This window comes from Silurus aristotelis, assembly GCF_946808225.1.
Source record: "Silurus aristotelis genome assembly, chromosome: 9".
Taxonomy (NCBI): Eukaryota; Metazoa; Chordata; class Actinopteri; order Siluriformes; family Siluridae; genus Silurus; species Silurus aristotelis.
The window spans coordinates 29,747,861-29,773,523 of NC_139582.1; the positions used below are offsets into that span (position 1 = coordinate 29,747,861).

The following is a 25,663-nucleotide window of genomic DNA, read 5'->3' on the forward strand; positions in this document are numbered from 1 at the left end:
AATTGTTGGAGCTAAGGGACTTATAGAGCAGGTTCATTAACCAGTAATCTCACAAACATGCATGGACTCACACGGCATGAACCGAAAGACCTCTTTCTTACAAAGTAAAGCAACGTGGTCACCTAGGGGCACAGAAGGAATAAGAAATCTGCTGAATTCTTTCCTACACCTCTTTTTGTTGTTTATCCAACAGGAAGCATCAGCTTGAAAGCTACTCAAGTGGGCACACTGATGACTAGCTTTATTAAGAGGAACTGTCAGTATTGGAAGGAATGGTGGCTGAGGCTAAGACTACACCAGGGGGTGTCCAATCTTTTTTACAATGGGCCGGTGTGGGTGCAGGTTTTCATTCCAACCAATTTCACATACTGGCCCTTTGTGGAAACGATTGGGGACCACTGGACTACACTAATGCTCAGTTTAAATTTGGGCATTACCAAGCTGCCTATGTTTGATCCTTAAGCAAGACCTTTGAGGGTTACGGTTAGGGAGCCACCAAGCCCCCTCAATTTAGAATTCCTTAATTCCTCTCCATACAGGTTGCTAATATGGTACCATTTACAAAAGCTTTTTTTTGCTGGCATTCACATTTACAAGAAGGGGTAAATGTACTCATTGCAGTAAGGTTTTGTAGGGTGCCCCCTGAGTTCAAAGTGGCCATACCCTGGAGCTCAGAGAACCATGCTTATATGCATACCTTAAACCAGTGCTCCTTATCAAACAACGTAAAACAGAGGCCTCAGAGTTTTACACAGCCCTGTAATAAGTGCAGAGTATGGATCCTGTTGTGAACATGTGTTTTTGTTTTTTAAAAGTCTTTCCTTTGAGTGGGTCTTGTTTGGCGTGTGAGTCTCCCAAAGGATTTTAGAAGATTAGAGTCTGTATTTCTGAAAGATACTTTCAAAATTTTTTTACAGTTTCACTCAGCTGGAGGCAACAAGGGAAGTCTAGCTACACATGGCCTTTTGTGCAATCGCCTCTTTCTTTCTCTCTCTCTCTCTCTCTCTCTCTCTCTCTCTCTCTCTCTCCCTCATTAAGGAATGAAGAGATTCTTGGTCAGTGATGCAGAAAGAACGAAGACATCGACCACATCACAAGTTTGCATGCATCCACACAAACACACATCTACACACTGACTTAATAACTCTATAGAGCTTAAACTTAATGCAGATGTAAGTTCTTCCAAAACAAGATACAATGCATGTCAATGCTACACACACACACACACACACACAGACCACACCAGGTGCTGTAGGTTAACATGTCATAAACAGAATTGTGCCCTTTTTTCAGATGCCTAAAAAAAGGAAAAAGGAAAAACATCCAGACATGGTTTACATTCACTTACATTTACTCTCTCTTTCTCACTTACCTTAGGACAGAACACTACACATGCTATGTTCTCCTTGACCCCTGACCTTGAAATTTTGCTCAGCACACACCCCTAGTGGCAGGAATGGCTCCAAACAAACTAATTAATTTTCCATCTATGTTCCAAGGTTCTTTTCAGAACCGCCCTGAACAAAAACAAAATAGTGGCTATTCAGTTTAGAACTTTTTAAAGGTTCTTAACATTTCCATAAGTATCCCAAATGAGCATTAAGCAATTCCTGGACTCTTTCAAAACACTTTTGCACAGTTTCTGGACTGCATCAGATCATTGATCAGAAGTATTATGAACAAGATTTACACCTGAACCTTTTGCAAAACCATGCTGAAGAAAACAGTTCCTAAACTCATTGGACTCTTTTGAAAACTAAAAGGTTGCTGAAAATATCATGAAAAAGACATTTACACTGTTGCTTTACAAGTTCTAAATAATTAGAGGTCCAGAACTTCACTGGAATAAAAATGACAGATTTTGAAAATAATAAAAAAATAAATAAATCTGTATAAGAAAAGGCTTTTACTTACCACATGAACATTACAGCAAAGAGAACTTGTTTCCTCACATAAAGTATCAAAGCTTGCTAGGAAACTGGGGTCAGCTGGGGACACATTTACATTTATGGCATTTGGCAATACCAATATTGAGCAGTTGAGGGTTAAGGGCCTTGCTTAAGAACCCAAGAGTGGCAGCTTGGCGGAGCTGGTATTTAAACTCTTGACTTTCCAATCCAAAGCCCAATGTCCCACTCAGCAACCACCTCCTTAAGCAGAGAGTGTTAAGGACCTCATTTAAGGGCAACAGTGGTAGCATGGCAGTGCTGGTGCACAAACCCCTGACCTTCAAATCACTAACACAGAGCTTCAACTATTAAACTCCCAGTCCTACAAATGACTGGTTTTACAGTATGTATCAATGTACTGGTATGGAATTAACTTGACCACGTAATTACCATACTATCCAGTACTACCCTGAGAAATATCAGTAAGCAATTGATATAAATTACACATTTCTTGGAAAGTTTACTGTGTTCTTCTGGAAAAATGTTTTGGAACTACTAAAAGAAGATTTTAAAAGATGATTAGCAATTTTATTTGTGACATATACATTACAGCACGGTAAAATTCGTCCTTCGCTTATCCCAACTTGCTTCAAAGCTGGGGTCCAGGTGCAGAGTCAGCCATGATACAGCGCCGCTGGAGCAAAGAGGGTTAAGGGCCTTGCTCAAGAGCCTAGGAGTGGCAGCTTGGTGATGCCGGGGCTTGAACCCCCCGCACTCTATACTATATGGTGATGTTCAACACCTTCGTTTTTTCAAAACATTTCAAGCAATGAAACAGAATTCTCCAGAGCACAAAATGCACACTGGATAGCTTTTAAAAATCTTTACAGGTCCTGATCCATTGAGAATTAAACAAGAATGACACAAAAATGGACACAACAGTTTCTGAACCTTCTGGATAACAAACAAGCTCCAGACTTATCCTCAACAAGAATTACACAACTCCAAGACAACTTCAGAAACCTTTCCAAAATAACTAACAACTTCCAGTACTATCAAAATTTGATGCAGTCCATGGACAGCTTGTAAACTTTAAGTAACAAATGATTTCAGAAAAGATTTTAAACAAGATTTGTACGAGTGTATGGACCGTTTCAGACCGTGTCAGTGTTGTTAACATTCAGTCATATTAGTTTTATTTGTAAGAAACAAATAAGATGTAGCTGAAAGTTCTTTTTTGAAAGAATTTGACTTCAGTGTTTGGTCTGAGAAGATCTCCATCATCTCCTCAGCACCTTGCAAATACCTCTTATTACCTTGAATCGCAGTTCTGCCGCCTTACAGCTCCAGGATCCGGAGTTTGACACCGAGCTCAGGTTACTGTACGTGTGGGTTTCCTCCAGGTTCTAACCACTATCTGTATTATGTAAGCTTCTGTGGAAGGGCCTGAGGGAATAATCGTCCACTCCTGCCAGCAGCTGGAAAGGGACAACTCCATGTGCTAGAGCCACTGTAGAGGGACTGGAATTTTACCTAATATATATAAATATATATAAAAGATGGTTTTCTACTGCCGTAATCTGCTTTTGTCATTTGCTTTCTTGTGGTCAGAAGTATGTTCCTGGACTCGTTTGTGTGTGTGTGTGTGTGTGTGTGTGTGTGTGTGTGTGTGTGTGTGTGTGTGTGTGTGTGTGTGTGTGGGCTGCCTAATGCCTGAAGAAAAACAGCTATATATTTTCTTTCATAATTGGAAACATGTATAAATTACATAAGGCATAATATTTTTAAGCACAAGCCAAATGACCTCACTAGCTTGTTACTGTACAATTATGTTTCCCAATCCTGCTTCCGAAGACGGGGTGCGTAGACCAGCGAATGGATACGTGTACTAGTTTCTTTGTAAATCTGAAAAGATTTTGAAAATCTTTACGAAGACGAGACAACAGTCAAGTGTGGAAAACAAAAATGTGGGGAAATTGTTTGTTTGTTTGCAGGTTGTCTAGCCACTTGTGGCTGCATGAATCTACAGTCTGGGCTAGGATAAAATTAGCCCTAGACACATGTCCAGCAGAAAAAACGAAACGACAGACGAGCACAACAGCGCATACGATCCAGAGAACATGTTAATTGCTTTCGTGCTGTCCAGAGAATGTGTTTCACAAAAGACCTACGTCGGTGTTTGTATACCAGGCAGTGAAGCATGACCCGAGCAAACCATGTGGAAAGGAATCGGGAAAAAAGCACAGAAAAAAAGCACAGATGCTAATAAACCTCACTTTATTAGACAATAAAAACCTGCATGTTACCACATTACACTGCATCTACACTGAAATAAGGAATACATAAAGCTTAAACAAGACAGATAAACATCTTGAGCTGTTCAAAAAGGGGAAAAAAATAACATATCGCAGGCCAGAAGCGAGGAACTGAACGGGTGTTACGAAAAAAAAATTCACGATTTGCCAACGACCAAGCCCAACAACCCAACAAACTTTTATTGCCGTGTTGTTGAAGTGTTTGTCCTGCAGAAATATTCCTTTTCTTTTATTAGACATTTTATCAAACGTTCGGTGTTTAATTAATTCGTAAAAAAAAAAAAAAAAAAGCCATTGGCTTGCATTGTGTAGGTTCTAATATACACTGCATAGACAAAGGTTTGTGGACACCTGAGCATAAGGTTGGTATATGCTTCTTTTTGAACCTCCCATTCCATATTTAGTTTCCATCTGCTGTTAGAATAACCTCCACTCTTGGAGATGTTTCACAAGATTGCGGAGTGGAGATTTGTAGAGACTCATCAAGGCTGTTAGTAAATGTAGGTAGTGATGAAGGTGAGGTGAGGAGGCCTGGGGTGTCGTTCCAATTCTTTCTTTTCAATAGGGTTGAGGTCAGATCTCTATCACAGGCCACTCAAGATCTTCTATTCTAATCCATTTAAATCGTATATATACATAGAGCTGGCTTTGTGCACACAGGAACTGCCCTGCTGGAATAGGTTTGGATCTCCTAGCTCCAATAAAAGAATTAACGCTAGCAAGTCCGAAGATGTCCTATGCAATTGTGTGGCTCGAACATTGTGCTAACCATTTAAGGAAGAACCACATACCGAGGGAAAATTCAGGTGTCCCGATACTTTTAGCCAACCGATGTATGTTTTTGAAAAATCACAATCTACACTAAAATCTGAATTTATTTCATCCATTACACATTAATAAAAAGCGATTCGTTTAAAAGCAAAACTTGATCGTTCAGCGTTGTATCGCTTCACACTCACCTATAAACACACGTCCTGTAGGAAAAACATGAGACACAGGTTCGGTATTGTTTTCATATACGAGTCAACATTTGTCTAAATGCCTCATTGTTTTAGCATCTCACGCTACAACTGTAACAATTAATGACCCAAAAAATCAAAGGCACCGACAAACCCAAAAATAAGTGTTCGGAAAACGAGTCCAGAAAAACAAACAAATAAATAAATAAATACTAAAATATATTTTTCTATATGTAGAACCAAATGAGGTACATGTGTATAGCGTTCATCATGAGCGTCCTTGGGAATCGAAAGAAACCATAGCCTTCAGAAAATGAGCCGCCCCCTCCTGACCAATCAGGACCCACATTTTAAGCAGTGTTCTGGTTAAAAAAAATAATAATAATAAAAAATTTAATGCGCAATGTAAACTCAGGATGTTAGATAATGCCTGATGACAGCCTGCATTTTAAATCTTCTGGAGTTTTCGGGTGGAAATTAACAATAATAACGTTCTGGAACAGAATATATTGCTCGAGAAAAAAAAGAAGAAAAGAAAACCGATAAACCTTGGGAAATCTCAGACTCTAAGCTGCGGTGCAAAATGGGAAAACCGGTGGTCTTTGGCGGAGAGATCGAGGATCCGAACATGATCCGGGATTTCCTGCAGGAAGAGAAAGTGTGGGTGAAAAAGAGAGAAAGAGAGAGAACCACAGGCCTTTTTAACCTTTACATCAATGCTTGATTTTGAAAAATCATAATACAGCATGCTGATTGAGTTAGTATTGACCTAGTGGTCACAAACAGGAACTGCAACAAACACTAATAAAGGTACATTGGGGCAGGTATTATGCTGCTCCATACTCAGGTTGCCAGGATAATTAAGTTTTTTTTACAGCAAACTATATATACTTTTTTGTTTGGTTTATTCATTAGATTTTTATTGTATTTATTTTTTATTTTTTTTTATTGCTTGTTATTATTAGTTTTTCTGTTTCATTTAAAAAAAATTTTTGCATTTTATTGTATTTGTTCATTTGTTATTTGTATTGCATTTATTATTTATTCATACATTTTCTCATAATGTTTATTAATTTATTTGCATTGTTTTTCTTAGTTTTTTTTATGTATTTATACATTTTGTATCACATTTTAGTTTTTTGTTTTCTTTCTATGTATTTACTTTTATTTAGCAAATTCTGAAAATCCACGAATTTTGGCCGCAACCCCGCAGCCTGTTTCCGCCACCGAATTTAAAAAATAATAATTATATATTTTTTTGTGCTGCTGTTTTTTTTTTAATAAACATAAACTTGCAATTGCAAAAAAAAAAAAAGAGTCAGAATTTTGATTATATAAACACGCAATTGAGAGATACATACAAACTAGTTTTGTGTTACTGAGATCAACCACTGGAGTGTCAAAGACTGTTCACTGAGGGTAGAATTGCATATTCTATGGACTTGATAAAAATAGAAATGATTGTAGAGGATTATTTTAGGCACGATTTCACTAATCTTAGAAAATGTTCATTTTATTGGAATAACCACACAACAAAAAGCTTAGTTTCCCGTGGAAGCCCGTTTCCGACACTAAATAAAAAATACAAAAAGGTTTTTGCTGCTTTTTATCTCACAATTCTGACCTTTTTTTTTTTTAGAATTGCATGATGCAAACTCACAATTCTGACTTTATGTCTCACAATTTTGACTTTTTCCACGCATTTGGCGAGTTTATATCAGTCAGCAATTACCTTTTTTTTTTTTTTGATTCATTCAGTAGCGGAAACACACACAAACACCACACACACACCCACACAACACAGAGTGCACACCTCAGGAGTGAGCTGAGCATTCTCGTAGACATGCCGCATCTCGTTGCCAGTATCAAAGTACGTCTGTCGATATCGTCCGCATCCTGATGCTACGTCACTCCCATACACGGAGCTCAACCCGCTCCCCCGTTCCAAAGATGGTACTCTGTCTTCATGCCTGAGAAAGAGAACAAATATTGAGGCGTAAAACGTCAATACATGACGATGTTGAAGAAAAAAACACCAAACCGGCTACACAAAAAAAAAGTATATTAGCAAATTAGCAACGGTAAAAATGTTTTATTGTTGTTCATTTAAAAAAATAGCATGATGTCCTGTTTTATCTATTCGGAATAAAACAAAACAACCTTCACATGTCCTCTGGGAACAATTATACACCATTAAAACTAGGCAAGTAGAACGGAAAAATAAGCAAGCAGAAAAAAACAAGACACATTTATTCATGGTCCAACCTGAAATCTTTTCTAAGGCTGAAATGATTTGCAAAGAAATCGATTAGCACACTGTTATCACATCATGGCTGCTACTGACACACACACACAGTTGGAGGTACACAATTGTATGACGTCTTTGAATGCCGTAGAATTAAATCTTCACTTGAACTAGGAGATCCAAACTTGTTCCAGCATGACAATGCCAAATGCCTGTGCACAAAGCCAGCTTCATGAAGACATGCTTTCCATGGGTTGGAGTGGAAGATCTCCTGCTATAGAGCTCCAAATCTATTGAACATTCATCAATGCTGACTGCACCCCAGGCTTCCTCACCTCACCTCACCTACATCAGAGCCTGAATCGTGACCTACTTACATCCTTGCAGCTAAATGACTCACACAAATCTCCACAAAATCTAATGGAACATCTTCCCACCTTCTTTTCTTAGCATACCCCAATTATGTTAGGTAGCTGGGGGTCAGACATGATACGGCACTCCTGGAGCATATAGAGTTAAAGGTCTTGCTCAAGGGCCCAAGAGTTTCAGCTTGGCAATACCAGTGCTTGAACCCCCAACCTTCAAATCAGTAACCCTTAGCTTTAACTAGTGATCTACCACCTCTACCATGAGGATGCAATGTGAAATGGGTGGTAAGATATCATGGTCCTGGTCCTGCACCCCCTTATTTGACAACTCAAAATCCCGCTTTGGTTACCGCAGCGGATCCTCCGAATCGTCTTTGTCGTATTGCTCTCGCAGCATCCGGGTCAAGCAAAACACCACCCCCGAGGCGAAGAGCAGAAAGCCAGCCACTGAGCTGATGGCGATGCCAACCACCAGAGGCTCTGAGAAGTACTCTTCACAGCGTTCCCCGCGATACCACCAATTCTCCCCAACACGACACCTGCATACAGACAGTGTTCATCTAGGAGTCAAACACACACACACACATACTAAGGGTGTAACATTACACGCATTTATGTTTTGCATTTCTTTCTCTGCAATTGTACTTAAACTGAACTGAACCGGGACTTAAAAACTAAGGTATGTACCAAACCGTGAATTTTGTGTACCGTTACACCACCTAACACACACACAACATTCTCCCGCCCTCTTACCTGCAAATAGCACCTTTGCCAGGTATGATGTCGCACTTGCCATCGTTGAGGCAGAAGTCCTCCTGTATGTCGCAGATGCTCCGACACGGCAGGCCATCTACGCTAAAATAGCCGGCGTCGCATACACACTCTGCCTCGCTGCTCCAGCGGTTTACCGTACACTTCGAGAAGGCGTTGCACGCTTGGAACTTACATGGGTCTGCCCTGTCACCTATAGACGTGCGAGAGAGAGAAGTACCCGTGTCACCATTTGTCGTTCAGAACCTCAACCCTATGGAACACCCTTGTGATAAACTCCACAAATCTCCAAAAAATTAAGTGGAACATCTTCCCAGAAGAGTGGCGATTATTTTAACAGCAAACGGGACTAAATGTGAAATGGGACATTAAAAAACAAGAACAAAGCATTCTAATGGTCAGGTGACAAACTTTATTGTGTATATCAATTTAATCAAAGGATCACTTCGAAGTTGCACAGAGCTTTATAAACAAAGGGCAAAGCTATAAGATTATCAACTGAAGGGAAATGACCCACTGTTTGGTAAAGCGTGTGCTAAGCACAAAGGGCTCAGACAGATTATATGTGGTCCGAGCTCAGCAAGAACACACAAACAACACGCGGCTAAGCCAAGACAACAGTGTCAAAGGTGTTTATTGATAAACAACTCAGGTCTGACTCTATTTAGCATCTGACTATTTGACTCAAATCTAAACGCTCTCATTGGGTTTTTTTAGTGGGTGGGGGGTTGTGGTTCCTGTTGTAATGTGGTGATTTTTTTTTTTTTTTATACCACAATTCAGTGTTTGGCACATAAACAATACATCGTTGAGAGTGGTCAGTGGAGTCCAGATTAAATAAACAGTCATCAATCAGTCAGGGGAAGCAGCCATTGCAGGGTAGCAGGGTAAAAACCAAGCCAGGTACTTGGAGGACTCACGCAAAAATACAATATCCAATGCCAGCATAGAATTACAGGCAAAATACAGCTAAAATGACATGGAAAAAGCAACAAGGTCTAAACAACACCCCCTCCAGGGTGTAAAAAATGTAATCAGATACATACATGGGCAAGAGGAACCAAAAATACAATAATGTCAAAAAAATCAACATCAGACTAATTCAATCCAAGCCCATTTTCCTCGATCATCTAACTGACCATACCAAATTAGATGCGTGTTTATTGTACGAAACAAAAACACTTTTTAATATCAAGGCTCCGTCTGATAACAAAGGCATCTGCTACCAATTACACTGCGCCTGCTGCGGGGCGTAAAAACAACTCGTGATTTAGGGTTGAGCAATTCGGCTACACAAGATTTTCCAGAATACTCCTGTTACCCTCAGAGGTGGGTGAAAATTGGTTCAAGTGGAATGTTCTGATCAAGGGCCAGGATTCCCAAGAAGGATCACCTCCCATCACCTCAGTGACAGAGACTGTCTAGCACTTGAGCAGGACAGACGAGTGTAAAAAATGTGTCAGCTTTAGAAAACGCTTCCCTAAATAACACTTGCTTTGCTTTTAAAAAATTTACCCGATTCCACATCCAGGGAGTGCTTGTCTATGGCGAGGTTCATGGTCTGGTATGCCGTGTTGCAGAAGTTCTCGAGAATAAGGTAGACCGCAGATGTCACTTCACGGGGAACCGGCTTCCTGAATTTCATCCTGCTGTTCACGACAATGCTACCGTTCTGGAAGTTTAAGATCTCCAGGCGTTGGAAGTTGCTAAGATTAGACTGTAGATATGGGACCAGCTAGGGGGACAAACAAACATAAAGGGAAAATGCATATTTTTTTAAAATTGCACCAAGATTTGACACACAAATTGGCTCATTGGGTGATTTCTTACCAAATCTAAAAACTGCCGTTCCAGAGATTTGTATTCAGAGGAGCTCTTATTGAAGAGGTCCTGTGAGAACATCATGTTGGTGACCCGCAGACTGAAAAATACCATCAGAGCCCGGCCAGGACTCACTGGCATGGCGACACTGGCCATGTCATTACCATGTATGAATCCACTGCCATTCTCGTCATCATACTGGATAATGTCAAAGGACACATCAAGGTCGGTTATGCTGGGGTTGCCTGGAATGCGAGACTGCACTGTGCTGCTGTCATTATTGCTGTTTTCATGTAAAAGAATCTGGTCTGAAATACTAGGGGTTGATATATGACCGTTCATGGCTAGATGATCGCCTCCGATCCCCATTATACTATCAGTAGATTGAAAGGTCGTTTCAAAGACTGGGGGTATGGTTGTAGATGGGCGGTCTCTCTCAGAGATGTTGGTGCCATTGGGGGTGACTAAAGTTGTGAAAGGGTAAGTTGCTGTGGATAGTTTGACTTCATTGGTACCTGCTTCCGTGGGTCCGATTGCATCGTTTTTAGTGTCTATATCTACAACTAAGTGACCATACGTCTGCGATGTCATCTCTGTAGGAATAAGTGTGTCAGATGTATGACTGTATGAAGCGGTTAAGAGCGCTCGAGTTGTGGCCACTACAGTGACTGATTCCACAGGTTCAGCGGTCACCACAATGATTTCATCTTTGACAAGGTCTTCGTCTGGAAGTTCTACAGTGGGAGCTTGTGTGAGTTCAAACGCAACGTCTTCGATAATCTCCAAGTCAGCATTTGATGTCTCAAAGTCAAAAGTCGCTGGCAAACGGGTCACATTTTTTATTAAAAGTTGCTCATTAGGACCATAAAAAACGGAAGACTCTTTGACGGTTTCAAACTCAATGTCGACAAACATGGGAGGTTCTGTGGCAACCAGGACAGAATTTGTTTCTGTTGTAGTGTCCTCTGGGTTAACATTGATAGATGCTGTAAAAGCTTCTGTGACCAATGTGACTGTTAGTTTTGTGGGACCAGTGGCACTCTGGGAATTTTCATTTGAAGGATTAACCTCTGAAACCTGGACTGTTGAACCTTCGATTGTAGTAGCAAAGACCGGCCTGGGCAGATCAGTTAAAGCAGCAACAGGAGTGAACAGTTCACCTGGGTGGAAATCAGAACTCTCAAAATCTTCTGTAGTCTGCATTGAAAGCTCCCTCTGGGTTTTCATGTTAAAGTACACTGGGGTCATTTCTGTAGTTGTGTCATGAACGTTTACATCTTGAGATATAATAACATTGTCTAATAATGACACTGTAGATGTCTGCACGACAAGAACCTCCGATTTCTCGTTTTCTCCGACTAATTTAATTTCATGCACTTCCAGGTCTTTGGCTTTTTCTAAGTGTACCGCAGTCCGCTGTGTTACCCATGGCCACTTGTCAGAGATTAGGTCATTGATGGAGAAGCCTGATCCAGACCCCATGTCTGGATTCTCATCTTTTATTGAATCTTTATCCCCCGGAGTTTTTACAGAAGGAATTTCTGTAACAGTACTCTTAGCTTTAAACTGGGTAGACTGGGATTCCTGAAGCACAGTAACAGGATTGGGGTTTGCAGAGGTTGTGGTTTCATGAAAGCTTTCTTCTTTGATGCTAATTTCATCTGTAATGGAGGAAGAAACATGCACAACAGTTATCAGTAAGCAGGAGTCTCAGTTGCATGTTGTTTTGAACCTAATTAAGCTACGTGCATAACCTCAATGCAGCATCAAGTGCATACTTAACTGGATCAGGTGCTATTCTACAATCTTTTTAAGGAATTTATTGTTAAATTAGAAACAAATTTGTATGGATTCATTTATTACAAAAAAGACTTTGATGTAACCCCACCTTCTAGACCCACACTGTCTGTAGTAGGTGTTGGTTTTCTGCTGGTCTCATCTGATTTGGAGCTAATTTCTGTGTCCATTGTCTTGAGTGGAACCTCTGTACGTGATTTTGGTGGATTGTCTTCGGTAATGATGTCATTTTCACTAAGCACCCCAGTCTCCGGGCCTATCCAGGGGTGATGCGGGTGCACAGTGTCAAACAGGAAGTCCTCATTGTTGATGAAGACATCATTACTGGGAAATTCAAGCCCTGGAATGTCAGGTGGCTTTTCTGCAGTCAGCACATTGTCCTGAAGGGGCAAAAAGAATATAGCTGCAGTGTCAATTCAAGCAAAATTTAATTAACACCTTTAAAACCTGGTCCATGCTGCTACCAACTATCTTTTGATCAACACGGGTGCTTGCTAAAAATACAATCAGCAGCAATATTTTTTGAAAATATCTTCTATAAATCCCAGCCCATAGCAAGGAAACTCACTGCTCTCCAAATCAAAGTAGAAGAAAATTTTTCCTTAATCTCCTTGGTGGAAAGATAGCTTTCCTGGAGTCACTGTGGAAAATACACATTTAACTGTAAAGAATTTCAATGTGCAGCCAAAGTGAAACCTGAATCGCCATTAACTATATCAATAGCGATTCTCTACGACCGCAGATGCCAAGCAGGACATGAGTTCAAATCGTAACTGTAATGCTTTAGTTCTTCCATTACTCAACACGCTGTCGAGGGTGTTTCGAAAGGTGTCGGGCCACCGTGAGCCGCCAGAACAGTTTCCAGTGCTCTCTGGAGTTTGTTCTACATCTCTGTGAAAATGTAACTCCAGTTTTATGAAAGATTTTCCGCTCCGCTGGTGTTCTGATGATGATGATGATGAGATGGAGAAAATTAAAAAAAAATCTCTCATAGGTTGAGAACGAAGGCCATAGCACATGATTCAGAACAAACCATTACGGTAGCCAGGGGTTATAAAAGCAGGGGGCAGGGTCAACCTTGGAAGACATATCCATCATCGGGTAAATTAAATAATTGTAATTGACTTTGCAGAGGCACACAAGTGAATGAAACGCCTGCTAGCACAAAAATAAATAAACATTGCAACACAGACACATTTCGTTCCTCCCATTAATTTGTATCCCATCTGCAGTTCATCCTGGCAAGCACATGATTTTACTTTATTTACGAGCTGCAAGATCAACGAGGCAATAAATGGAGTGTCACTGCAGCAGGCGGACCACAGGGTGACACCAAGCAGCCATTAAAAAGCAGTTTTTTACAGCCTGCGAGCCAGCGTTCCTCGATTCCTTGATTCGTGAGGTCCCTGTGGTGTACCTCGAGGGGCAATTAACAGTATGCAAACAACAAAGGGAAAACACAGTGAAAATACATAAACGCATGTGAACACACACATCCATCTAAGCAAGCGAGTATGTATGAATGAGACTCCAAGGCCGAGAAACATGTCGAATCTCAACCGTTCGGTTCTCAGCTGCATCTTTCCAGTGATTAAAAAAAACATGCTCAATGTCATAGCAACTCAAAACGGCATACGAGAAAAAAAATAGTAAAAAATAAATAAATAAATAAATAAATAAATAAATAAATAAATAAATAAATAAATAAATAAGGTTTGAGTAATGAGTGTCAGAGAGGGGTAAAAGTGTGCTGCTGTTAAAATGACTCGTGCTATTTCTAATGATTGCCATTACTGGGTATCATTTGGCATTTAGCATAGAGTTTGCAATCCAAGGTACAAAACAAAAAAATTAGAATTCTCAGAAACTATTTGCACATGAAAATGTGGCCAGCTGAAATAAGAAAGAAAATACAAAAAGAGGCATGGTTTTCTAATAACTAGGTGGTCTTTGCAATGACCCCTAACTCACCATCATGTTATTGGAGTCGAGCGGTCTGCTGGTCGGTTTGGAAAGCGGCAAAGTCTCCACTGAGAAAGTAAAAATAGAGACAAATAAGATGGGATTATGTACCGGGGAAATGCTGAGCATAACTTATAACGACCATGGCATCAGTTTTGAGACTTGGGGAATGGGGGGCTTCTCCAGCTGGAGATAAGAACCTTTGCAGATGCAAAAGGAGTGGAAAAGGTCCTTTAAAGGTCCAACCATTCAGATTTCGAGCGTGGCCAGAAGAAGAAGATATGAAGTTGTTGAAAAGGAAACAAAGTATTGATATCTGTTTAGAACACATTATTTGTTTGATCTGTCGTTGGTTCCATCCCTAGTGTGTTGAAATTATCATAATTAGGATTAGGAGTTGAAAATGGCTTTCTGGTTCTATTTCAAAACAAAGCCAAGCGTCCTTGTGAGTATAACCGGGTATAAAGCTCTCATCAGACCCATAATTCCATTGGCTTCCAGCCATCGACATGTGTATGTAACTGGAACTCTTTTTTTTTTTTTTGAGTGCTTCATACCATTTTCCAGCTGCAGAGAGTCAGGGTCCACATCCAAACTGGCGTTTCCATTGTTCCCCAGGCTCTCTTTGTGCAGCGCCTGAGTGATGTAATGGCGTAAGTCTGTGACAGTGTAGACCACGGTGGGCAGCTCCTCTGGGTCCGTATAGGATTTCTCCACCTGATTGAACTGGAGGGTGATGTCGCTCATGGTCTCGTTGCTGATGCCAGCTACGTCTCCTTCCAGCATGATGGCGTAATGTACCACCACCGCAAGCCCTCTGAGAAACAGAAGGCAAAAAGTCCTATAGATCAAGCTAGCAATGTTCTACAGACGAGTTTCCAACTTTTTCCAAGAAGAACATATGTCAAGTTCTTTGGATTTTCTAAAAATGGATTCACTTTTTATAAAAATTAATTCTTTACAACCACAATTTCAAAAAAGTTGAAAGACCTTTCACCATTTGCCGCATCGTTTGGAAAACATTTGGCGCATCATGAAATGAAAAACACAACAAAAGAAACCCAGAACTGTTAAGCCGCTAGAGTCCTGGATCTGAATCATATGGAACCAAATTTTTTCCCTAAAACTACAAGATATTTTTTTCCTTAAAATGCTAAATATTTTCAGAGTAAACATTTGATGTGTTTGTTTTTTTTTTTTTTTTTTTGTTAAAAATAGAAAACAGATTTATAAGTTTTTGTTTACATTTTGCACAGTGTCCCAACTTTTTTTGGAATTGGCTTCGCATTAATACTTCAAATCATTTCCATGTTGGGATTTTTTTTGTCTAATCTTAAAATTAAGGTAATGTTGCAAAGCAGACCAGATGTTTTTTTAAACTATGCAAGAATGCGTGTTCTTTTTAGAAAAGCATTTCCTGTGTGCTTAAGGTCAGGTTTAAGGTCATTCATTTGCTATTTATTTCAGGTTGTCTTTCCTCACAGTCCTACTTGCAGAATACCTAAATGTAACCTGATTTGAATAGTTTCAACAAAATGGTGTGTATGTGCTATTATGTTGTATATTATGTTATATATCATTAAACAATTCATAGCATTTATGAGCAAAAATTGTTAGCTGCCTTGTTTAAAATGTCTTGATGCATATCGAGTACATTTTAATGACCAAAACAGCCCCCCGGGACATCTAGCATTTGAGATATGACATCCATTGAATTTAAACAACAACAACAAAAATCAATGACGTAGCGCTTTATTTTTATTATTGCCCCTTATTTTCTATTACAATAAGGAAACATTGCCAGGTTACAGATTACAGACTTTGTACAAGGTATTATAAAGTGATGACTCAGATTAATTTTCTCTCCCCTGACATCTATAATCTCCTTTACGTCTTATATCTTTACCCCTGCAGGCTAAGAGGCAAAGCCAGGATGCTAATACACATCAACACCCTCTTCTTAGGTGCTTTAGAGGTCTCAAGGAGCTCACAATGTGTAACTAAAATACGTTTTACAATTGGTGAAAATTATTTCAATTGAGCTGCTACTACATGCTGTGTTGGTGGGCTTGTTTCTTTTTTTCTGTTTTGGGGAAAAAGAATAATGGGAGTGGAATTAGAACCTAAATCCATTTTCGAGAAATCTGAAATGTCAGGTCGGGTAATGCAACAAAAACACAAACGCTAGCCGGTAAAAGCTAAGTCTAAACCATAAACACGACGAGTCTTGAGATCAGAGATGCAGAGTCCGTAAAACAACATAGAATGTAAACACTAAAATGCCGCAGGTTCCAACGTCCTGCAGCGTAAAAAAAAATAAAAAATAAAAAATAACGCACGCACATGAAATTCCCATTAGTTGGTTTGGGAGGAGTCAAAAGTTCCCAAATCCTGCAGCTGCTTGTGCGATATGGCAGCGGAGGGAAACACTTTGCTGCCAGTTTATAAGATTTATCAGTCTCGTGGGTAATTTTCGTGCAGGTATTATAAAGTGATGACTTAGCAGTCTCGCGATTAGCATCAGAAAAATCTGTTTTGTGTTCGTCGCATGTAAACCGTGAGCCATAAATGCCCATATGAAAAATAGAGATATATAGCTGTTAGGTCAGAGTACGAGTTCAAGTGGAAAATAGGAAAACTACTCACCCTTGGATGTCTTTTTGTGGCCTGGTTTTGTTGTCATGGAGAGAAGAAGGGAACAAAGTTCTTAGCAACATCTCAAATGATAGACCTTGCAGTCGTTTTTTTTTTTTTTTTAGGAGTAAATTAGTCAAGCCTCACCTGAATTCACGAATAAAAACCCTCTGGAAGCCTGGAAGTTTTTTATAGGCATCTTCAATCTTTAGGAAAGGAAAAAAGGGAAAGAAAGAGCGGGGGCAATGTAAAATGGGATATTAGGGATTTTCCAGGAGACAGGACTCGCATGAAATAATGAAATCCCAATAAATGAGAATGCATCTGGGAATGAGCTTGGTCTTTCCCTAGCACGAGCTGACAGATTTCCAAAGGCATCACTACACCAAACACGGCGATGTAAATTGTACCGTGCATTTCCTATAAGGCCAATTCAGTTTTTAGCACAGGGGTACGCCCTTTATATACTTCTAGAGGTTGTTCCTGGAACAAAACATTTGTCAATGTGAAAGAAAAATAGTATTTTTTTTAAATTGACAAAAAAAGAGGGGAAAATGCTACAGAGAATGTGTTTGTAGTCAGAATTTCAGCTCGGGATCTCCAGAATATCAGGATGCTGTATTTTTGGCTAGTGATCAAGCAGATGGTTTTTAAGCAAGAAAACAGCGGCTGCAAAACAGTTTCCAGACCCTGTATCTGAAAATTCCATTTGATTTCCAAAGAGAAGCTGTTTTGACAGACGGTCTGAAAAAGCGGTTCAGTTGGGGTACATATGTAGGATACAATTGATGTGGTTGTACACGCCAAGGTTCATAGTTACATCTTAGGGTGCTAATTCAAACCTTTCCGGGGGAAAATTAAGGTAGAAATATGTTTCCAACTTTCATTAAGTCATTTTTGTACCATTCCATCCCCAAAAATGTGACCAAAAAGCCTGTACCCTGGTACTAATATGTACCTATACTAATGTGTCCAGTGGGTGTATCTTCAAGGGTACTGCCCCTATTGACAAGGAGTTTTTTTCTGACATTGTATAATACAAGCCGGCTTGCTAACTTTTTTTTTTTCACATGCTGATGCCATTAACCCTGCAGGAAGCCTATAACGCACCTTTTCAATGAACTCTTCAGACAGATGTTGGTAGTAAAAGCTTGTTGGATCTCTGAGAGCATCATCGTATGACTCTCCTCGGAGTTTAATGCTCAGCTCCACCACTTGATCCGTTTTCGATCGCGCAGGCCGCGGCAAGATCTCGTCGATTTCATTGCCAATCTGGACAACGGACAGCAAAGACATTGGATACGGTTTTTGGAATTGATTCTATAGATAATATTATTGACTGTTGCTACGCACCATGTTCCCCTTGTCTATTATGGTATTAGAGATATTTGTGGATGCTTGTAACATCGATGAGCCGGTGTTTTGCTGTATTTTGGTTGTCGGTTCATTTAGGCCAACTGTAGGTTTCTTAACCTCAACTAGTGGTGCAGGTATGTCATCCTCTTCTGGGGTCCCAGTCGATTTGTCTAGAGTTCCAGGAAACTCTGATGGCTGAACATCAAGGACCACGGTATGTCGTGCAATCTCAGGTATGTGTAAAGTTATGGCTTCAAGATCTTTTGTATCTTTGAAAATGGCAGTTCCTTCCAACGCTGTTGTTCCAGGTAAGGGTGAGGTAGTGTCCTGTAAAACTTCCGACATCTTTCCTTCAACTGCATTCTCTTCAAGTGTTTCTTCTTGTTGATTGATGTTGATTTCCATGTGATGGGTTCCAAATGTGTAATCCCCAGTGGTAAGTCCGGCATTAGGTGTGAAATCATCCACATCCAGAATGATAACACTAGGGTCAAGCATAAATGCATTAGTGACATCTTTACTGTTAGTGTCTGGAATAACCACAGATGGCGTCACTTTACTGTCAGGTTCGTTACTTTCAACAGGTATAATAGTGCTGGGTGGCACCTCATTGACTACAATCTGCACGGTTGTTTCTGATTGTTCTTCGCCTGCATTCTCAACTGAAGGTACTGCTTCAGCGGCATCTTCTGGTATATTTGTAGGCGTCCCACCAAACACAATGTCAAGTTTATGCCTAGCATCTTCAGATAAATCTTCTGGGTTGTCCTCTGCTGTGTAACCAAATGAAACTTCTGCACTGACAGAGACATCTTCATTTACTGGTGTATTCTTTGCTATGGACAGCTTGCTTGTAGGGGCCTCAATTAAAACGTCAGCCTCTGCAAGGATTTCCATCTTTTCAGAAACATTGAATTTGGTGGCCTCACCACTGGCTACCTCTTCTACAATAACAGACCCTTCTTCATGTGTGTCATCACTAACAGAACGTGGTGGTTCATCTGGAAATGTGTCTAAAGAGTCACCAGGTAGGGTGTTTTCAAGTGTATCCAATTCTGGTTGCTGGTATTCACTAGGTTCATTTGTGGTGACTACAGAAGGGCTGGGTGAGGATTGTAGTTCTTTTCCAACACCATCATTATCGTCTACCTGCATGGCTTCTTCAGGTAATGCCTCCTCTATGTCTACTGGGGTTTTCTTTAATCCAGAATTGACAGTAATGCCATTCTTACCATTCTCAAAGGCAACTTTAGTAGTAGTAGTAGTAGTAGTAGTAGTAGTAGTAGGTATTTTAGGGATATTATGGTTCACTTCCAAGTCAAATTCTGGGCTTATCTGCTCAGTCGTCTGACCAGTTACTTCTGTCAGAGAATCGGGATTTACCCCTGAATCTTCAGTGGTCAAATCAAAAGCAGGTTTTGCACTGACCACTGGAGTGTCATCCAGCTGTGTGGCCATACTGGGGACCTGGAATAAATCTTCAGTAATCTGTGTTGTCGAGACTATAGCTTTATTTGTAGTAACAATAGACTGTCTGGACATTGTTATTACTTCTTTCTCTGTAGACTGGTATATCTCGACTATCGCTTGCATTGGAGTAATAATCAACTTGGTTGGCGTAGTTTCTGTTGGAACAACATTTGATTGTTCTGTGGTTAATATCTTTTCTGTTGGAGTAATTATAGACCCCTCAATGGTTACCATAGCTAAAATCGGAGTAATTACAGACTGTTGTGTGGTTACTTCTTCTGTGTCCATAGATTGTTTTGTGGCCAATATTGCTTCTGATGTAGTATCTGCAGACAGCAATGCTGTCGTTACTATAGCTTTTGCTGGAGGATCCGTAGACCATTCGGCGGTTAAGATCTCTTCTGTTGGAGTGGCCATAGACAGTGGTTGTATGGTTGCTATGGTTTCCTTTGGAGTTTTTATAGACTGTGCGGTTGTTACTACTTTTGTTGCAAAATCCATAGACTTTGCGATTACCGTTGCTTCATTTGAATACACAGTTGCCCTCAGTTCTGTTGCAATATCTGTAGACTGTCCTGTGGTTACTATTGCTTCCGTTGAAATATCCATAGGCCATTGTGTGGTTAGTATTTCTTCTGTTGGAGTGTTTATAGACAGTGACTCTCTGGTTACTTTTGATTCTGTTGAAGTATCTGTAGACCACTCTGCAGTTGCTATCACTTCTGTTGCAATTCTCATAAACTGTTTGGTGGTTACTACTAATTCTTCTGGAGCATTCAAATACTCTTCATTAGTTACCATAGCTATGTTTGGTCTAACTGTAGACTGCTGTGTGGATGCCATCACTTTAATTGGTGCATCCGAAGACTGTTCTGTGGTTACTGTTAATTCCATCCGAGCAACCCCAGGCTCTTTTGTGATTACTCTAGGTTCCTTTGGATTAAGTAAAGCCTCTGTATCTGTTGATTCTATTGGACTGAGATCTACTAGACGAGAAGTCACACTGGTAACTGTAGAGAGATTAGGGACGTTTGAAAATTAGATACACTTCGGAACACTGGTCTTGATTATGTACAAAAACAATGCTGCATGTCTTCAATGGAAACCAATAAACTAAATGTGACACTGTACCATTAGTGTTTTTGGCTTTCATTTGGTCCCTTAAATCAGGTGTCATGTTTAGTCATGTTCAAGCAGTTTAAAAGACCAGGCACAGCATGCTAACACTGCTACGGTCCTTTTGTCAGGTGTTTCTGAGTAATTAAGAGGGATTAGAGGCTATTCTGAGGGGAGTATGTTTTAAGAACTGCTGCAATGTCTTGTGCCTGTAACTGCTTCAGTGAACCTGATCAAACAGGATGACTCCGAACATACCAATATGGACAAACAACAGAGAAATCAGTTGTTCCAACTGTAATTTTTCCAATTTAATCAGATACTCCTTGGTAGATTAGTAATCTGTTGTGAAGGGTAAGCAAACCAACCTCCATCAGTGGCCGAGATGTTTTCAGCTTTTGCAGGACCAGCTGTAGTCTGTTGCCTGGAAAGGAAAATGTTGTCATTAAAGCACAATGCTTAACCAAGAAAAATGAGAAGGTACCAAAAAAAAGACAATTTTGAAATCAACAACAAGATCTTTCAATGTACTTTTAAACAAAAACAAAGCCAGAGGTTTTATTTCTAAATAAGTTTTTAGAACCCAAGAAGACTATCCCTAACTATCCAGCCTTGATATTTTAACCATTCCACCCAACACCCAAAATATTAGCACATGAAAGCTAGTGGAGATCAGTTAGTCTTATTTTAGTCTTAAAATGTCAAAAATCCTCTCTGACTTTGGATCCAATCATCCTATTAGAAATTCCTGTGACGAAACTATTTTAAAACCATCCCGATTGTTAAAGCTGTTCTGGTGGTTTTTAGTGGCCTAGTACTTTCTAGGACACTTTGAGTGGCCAAATCTAAAGGTGTATTTTTTTGTATTTGTGACCTGAAACTCACCCCATTGTTGAAGCCATATTCACCCTCTAAAACGACAACCAAAGACAAATATAATCAAGTTAGTAATATTAGTAGTAATAGTATAGATTCGAGTACTCAAGTCATGTTTGAACAGTAGTCATACTAGTACAGATGGTCCCCGAGTAACGATGGTTCGACTTACAATTTTCCGATCTACCGATGATGATCGCTATACGAAGAAATTGTACAAATATTTTACGTTTTGTGTAGCAGGCAAACATCGCAGCGTATGCTCTGCCCTCCACTCGTGTTTATGCAGTGCAGTACTGTACATTGCTCTGTATTGCTAGATTATGATCTTTAATTTGTTAAATTATTAACAAATTATAGTATACAGCCCCATACTGATCACCATTTTTAAGACTCCTGGGTAGGCCAGGCCATGTCTCAACTTACGATGTTTTCAAGTTATGATGGGGTCATCAGAAACTCATCTCCGTCGTAAATCGGGGACTTATTAGCATTGCACAAACAAGGATTAATGCAGATCGTAGCATGTGTTCCTGACATACGGGGTGAATATGTGGGAAATGCTTACGCTGGTGACGATGGTGAGATGCTCAGGTGACTCGCTGAAGCTCCTGCCAATGTCAAAGATGCAAATGCTGCTATTCAGGCAGCGGTTAATCCACAACTCGTATTCATCTCGTTTGGGAAGCCTGTCCAGGAAGATTTTAAACGCCTCCCAGACGGCCTCCTGACACACTGAATCACAACACAGAATGAGAAAACGTGTCAGAGTTTGGATTAGAGTCATTCTGTTAGTGATGGCGAAAGTTGCCTCATTTCTAACATGTCGTTTTTTCCCAAAAACGTAAGCGCTCAGGTTAGCCCGTTTTTACGCAATCAAATCCGGCGATGGATGAAACCGAGTCATTACTCAAGCCGCGTAACCGGGACACAAACCCGTACGATAAATCGCTATTTCAGAGCGGAAAAAGACCAACAATGAAAGCGAAGCCTGTCATAATGAAAACATTTCCGTCGATCCACTCTCTCCCACACACGTCAGTTCCAATCCACCGCCTTTCGCTAAGCGCTGGTGCGAGCGGATCATTATTTAGAAATCAAAAGGAAAAGAGTAAGAGGTTTTTTTTTCCTCCTCATTGTTGTTCCGTGTTAGAAAAATAAACAGGCCTAGCACAATATTCTGGATAGCATTTTTTTGTTGTTGCAGGGAATATCCTTCAAACTTTTGACCCACCAAGTTGGATTCTGTGACAAAAAAAACCCACACTTTTTCCTGGCAGGCTGAGAAGACCGATCTTTTGTATGTAATGACTTGTTGGTAGTGGCATCGAAAGAGAAAAGGAAAGATGGAGAGATGCTTGTTGTTTCATTCTCTTTCACAAGTTCACAAATTATGAGGAAATTTACAAGAGAATAAAGACCAAACACACTTGCCATGAGAAACCACAAAGCTCTGAAAACAATTCGCTGAAACTGGAGACCTGTTCCAACGTTAAAGAACCGCCAAAGAAAAAATTCTTTGCATAATAAACATTTGTTTGTATGAAGCCTCGGCTATTAAGGGAACCTGTGAACAATAACATCACAACAAGCGCACTGAATCAGAATCTAGAATTCAGCACCCACGAAGTCTTACCTCTCAGGTGGAAGTAGTCCAGATGGTTCTGGACCGCCTGCTTCACCGTCTCCTGAGAGCACATCTTGACTCCGCTCGGAAACAGGACGCCTCGCTTCATCCTGGACAGGGAATCGTTCACCTCTACAGATCTTGAAGCCAAAATCAAGCTGTCCATCGTTTGATTTTGTGAATCGCTGGAATTTCTACCGTTGTCCAAATGCCAGTCTTCCAGCTCAGCGCCATCACCAGGTCCATCTTAACATGGACAGAGAAATAAGTCCAAAAAGTCTATTTGTTTGGTGTTAATTGGTCAAAATGAGGTGTTAGTCGTGTTAACAAGCCGTGTTTGGGATAAACATCTGCATCTGGTTCTAAAGTGTTTAACAGTGCTAATCATGAAAAAAATTCCGAACAGAAGAACCGTTTTTCTGAGTTCTACCACAAAACCCTGTGGGTACGTTGACAAGTCAATGCTAATGGCATAACATAATCACAAGCCACAGTGTTAAGTGGTAGCTCAGTGGTTAAGATGTTGAACATACTTTTGACAAATGCATTTAGTCGCGATTAACAAGATCATTCAAAATCAAATGGTGTTGAAATGGTACTGCTAAGTCAAAACAACAAGCAATCTAGAAACCACCAAGATGCATTACATGCAAGTATTAAGACACCAATTACTTTTTCATTGGAAGGTTGGAAGATCTCCTGCTATAGAGCTTAAACCCTACTGAGATGAACGCGAACACCCCAGGCCTCCTTACCTCAGCTACATTAGTACCTGAATTTACTAACACACTTGTGGCTGAATGAATCTCTAAAAAGCACCATAAAATCTGGTGGAAAATCTTCCCAGAAGACTGGAGGTTATTTATCATAAGAGCAAATGAGGACTAATTCTGAAATAGGATGGTCAATTGTTTAAGTCAAAAAATGGTTAAAGTCGAAAGAAAGGATTATTTTGTCAGAATTAATACTAATAAAACAGATATTAAGAAATAATTTAAGTTTTTCCTTGACTGAATAAACTTATAAATACACATTTATTATACAGTAATGGAATACACACCTGCGTCACAGTAGAAGTGTCCGTTCAAAAGTAAGAGCATCAGGATCAAACAGACACATTTCCTCATGTCCGCCATTAGAGTTTCGAAACCCGAATGCGACTTTTTTTACAAAAACTCAAATGAAGCAGATGATACACGTGATAACCCAAGTCCCCAAAAAGCATGGCACCTGGGTTAGCGCATGGTTACAGGTCTCTGAGATGCCGCGGCTCTGCTCAACACGGCTCTTTACCCGGGGTTTTGCACTGGTAATCCTATTTGTTTCAAGTCCTCTAAGATAAACAGGGGGCAGGAGTCACAGATGCTACTGAACAGCTCACCTGAGAAACCTGAAACAGAGCTGATCTCCTACAGACTGCTGGAAAACAGGCCCCAGGACCAGTCAAACCCAAATTCTATTATTAAAAGGGCCCATCTTTTAAAATGAGTGTTGGGGTGGGGAGGGTGCCGCTTGGGTCAAAGGAAAAACAGACGTTCGAAGGTTTTGTGTAGATCCTTTAAGAGTTCCCAGCAAAGGATTGAAGAAACGTCACTAAGCAACCAACAAGGACACAATTGTTTTTTCTGGGGGTTTCTGACTCATCGATGGGGTTCTACATAAAACCCTTTTCTTAAAAGGAACCTCTTCTTCCAATCGCTGTGGAGATTCCTGTGGTGCACCAAAAACCTTTTATTTTAACAGAACCATTTATCATGAGGATTATCTAAAAGGACAGAGCCCTATCCGTAGCCTCAGTTCCCGGAAATTTGGAGAGCCATCATCATCATCATCATGAGAGCCTTTTTGCGGTAATTCTGGATTAGGGCAGAGACACGGGGGAGGGTCGCATCCCACCCCATCTGTGCCTGTCTGAGGACCTAATTTGGTGCTAATCTCCCAGCCTAGCCCGGATTAGCAAATCTGCGGCACCAGAACTCCATGCAACGTCACATCTAATTATAGCCATGACGCTCCAATCCCAGCTCAATCCCTCTACTACAGAAGTCGTAGAGGGTGCAGAAATACACAAACGCATTTCTAGGTGTGCATAAAGTGCAGAACTGCGAATGTTTTGCAAATATCTTTGAGGTCCATGGTTCTGATTTCATATCGTCTGAAATTCATTCCAGTAGGATTGTTCATGCATCGTGCATCCCACCCTGGTGTTCCAGGGCGAATTCCCGGCATAGGCTTTGGATTCCCGGTGCTTGGAGTTGTGCCTCCTAATAAAGCCATAAGGGAACTACACTGCACGTCTCCATCTACTAGAAGGACATGTTTCAGCGCAGCCACGATGTAACAATTAGCATCAAAGCAACCTCGGGACACGCCATAACGTTGTTTTGCTTGTTAATACGGAGCGTTTACATGCGGAAGGAGGTTGTAGCTCAGTGGTTAAGATGCTAGACGTCTGAT

General features: G+C 40.4%; 1 protein-coding gene across 2 annotated transcripts; it reads right to left on the bottom strand.

The window, feature by feature from the left end:
- Positions 1 to 4,496: 4,496 nt before the first annotated feature.
- On the bottom strand, positions 4,497 to 24,341 carry impg2b (interphotoreceptor matrix proteoglycan 2b). Of its 2 annotated transcripts, none has more exons than XM_083550201.1 (18): positions 24,267 to 24,341; positions 23,216 to 23,452; positions 22,148 to 22,314; positions 21,589 to 21,614; positions 21,072 to 21,127; positions 18,115 to 20,597; positions 17,872 to 18,033; positions 16,909 to 16,967; positions 16,774 to 16,794; positions 14,685 to 14,944; positions 14,137 to 14,195; positions 12,272 to 12,545; positions 10,378 to 12,029; positions 10,063 to 10,282; positions 8,530 to 8,740; positions 8,127 to 8,315; positions 6,977 to 7,133; positions 4,497 to 5,806 (listed from the first exon to the last, which is right to left on the bottom strand). In XM_083550201.1, exons 1-18 carry the CDS (start codon positions 24,331 to 24,333, stop codon positions 5,723 to 5,725), a joined length of 6,384 nt encoding a protein of 2,127 aa, XP_083406327.1. In that variant the 5' UTR covers positions 24,334 to 24,341; the 3' UTR covers positions 4,497 to 5,722. The 2 variants fall into 2 exon arrangements, with proteins under 2 accessions (XP_083406327.1, XP_083406326.1); XM_083550200.1 differs by having other exon boundaries at positions 12,257 to 12,545.
- Between the last annotated feature and the right edge of the window lie 1,322 nt (positions 24,342 to 25,663).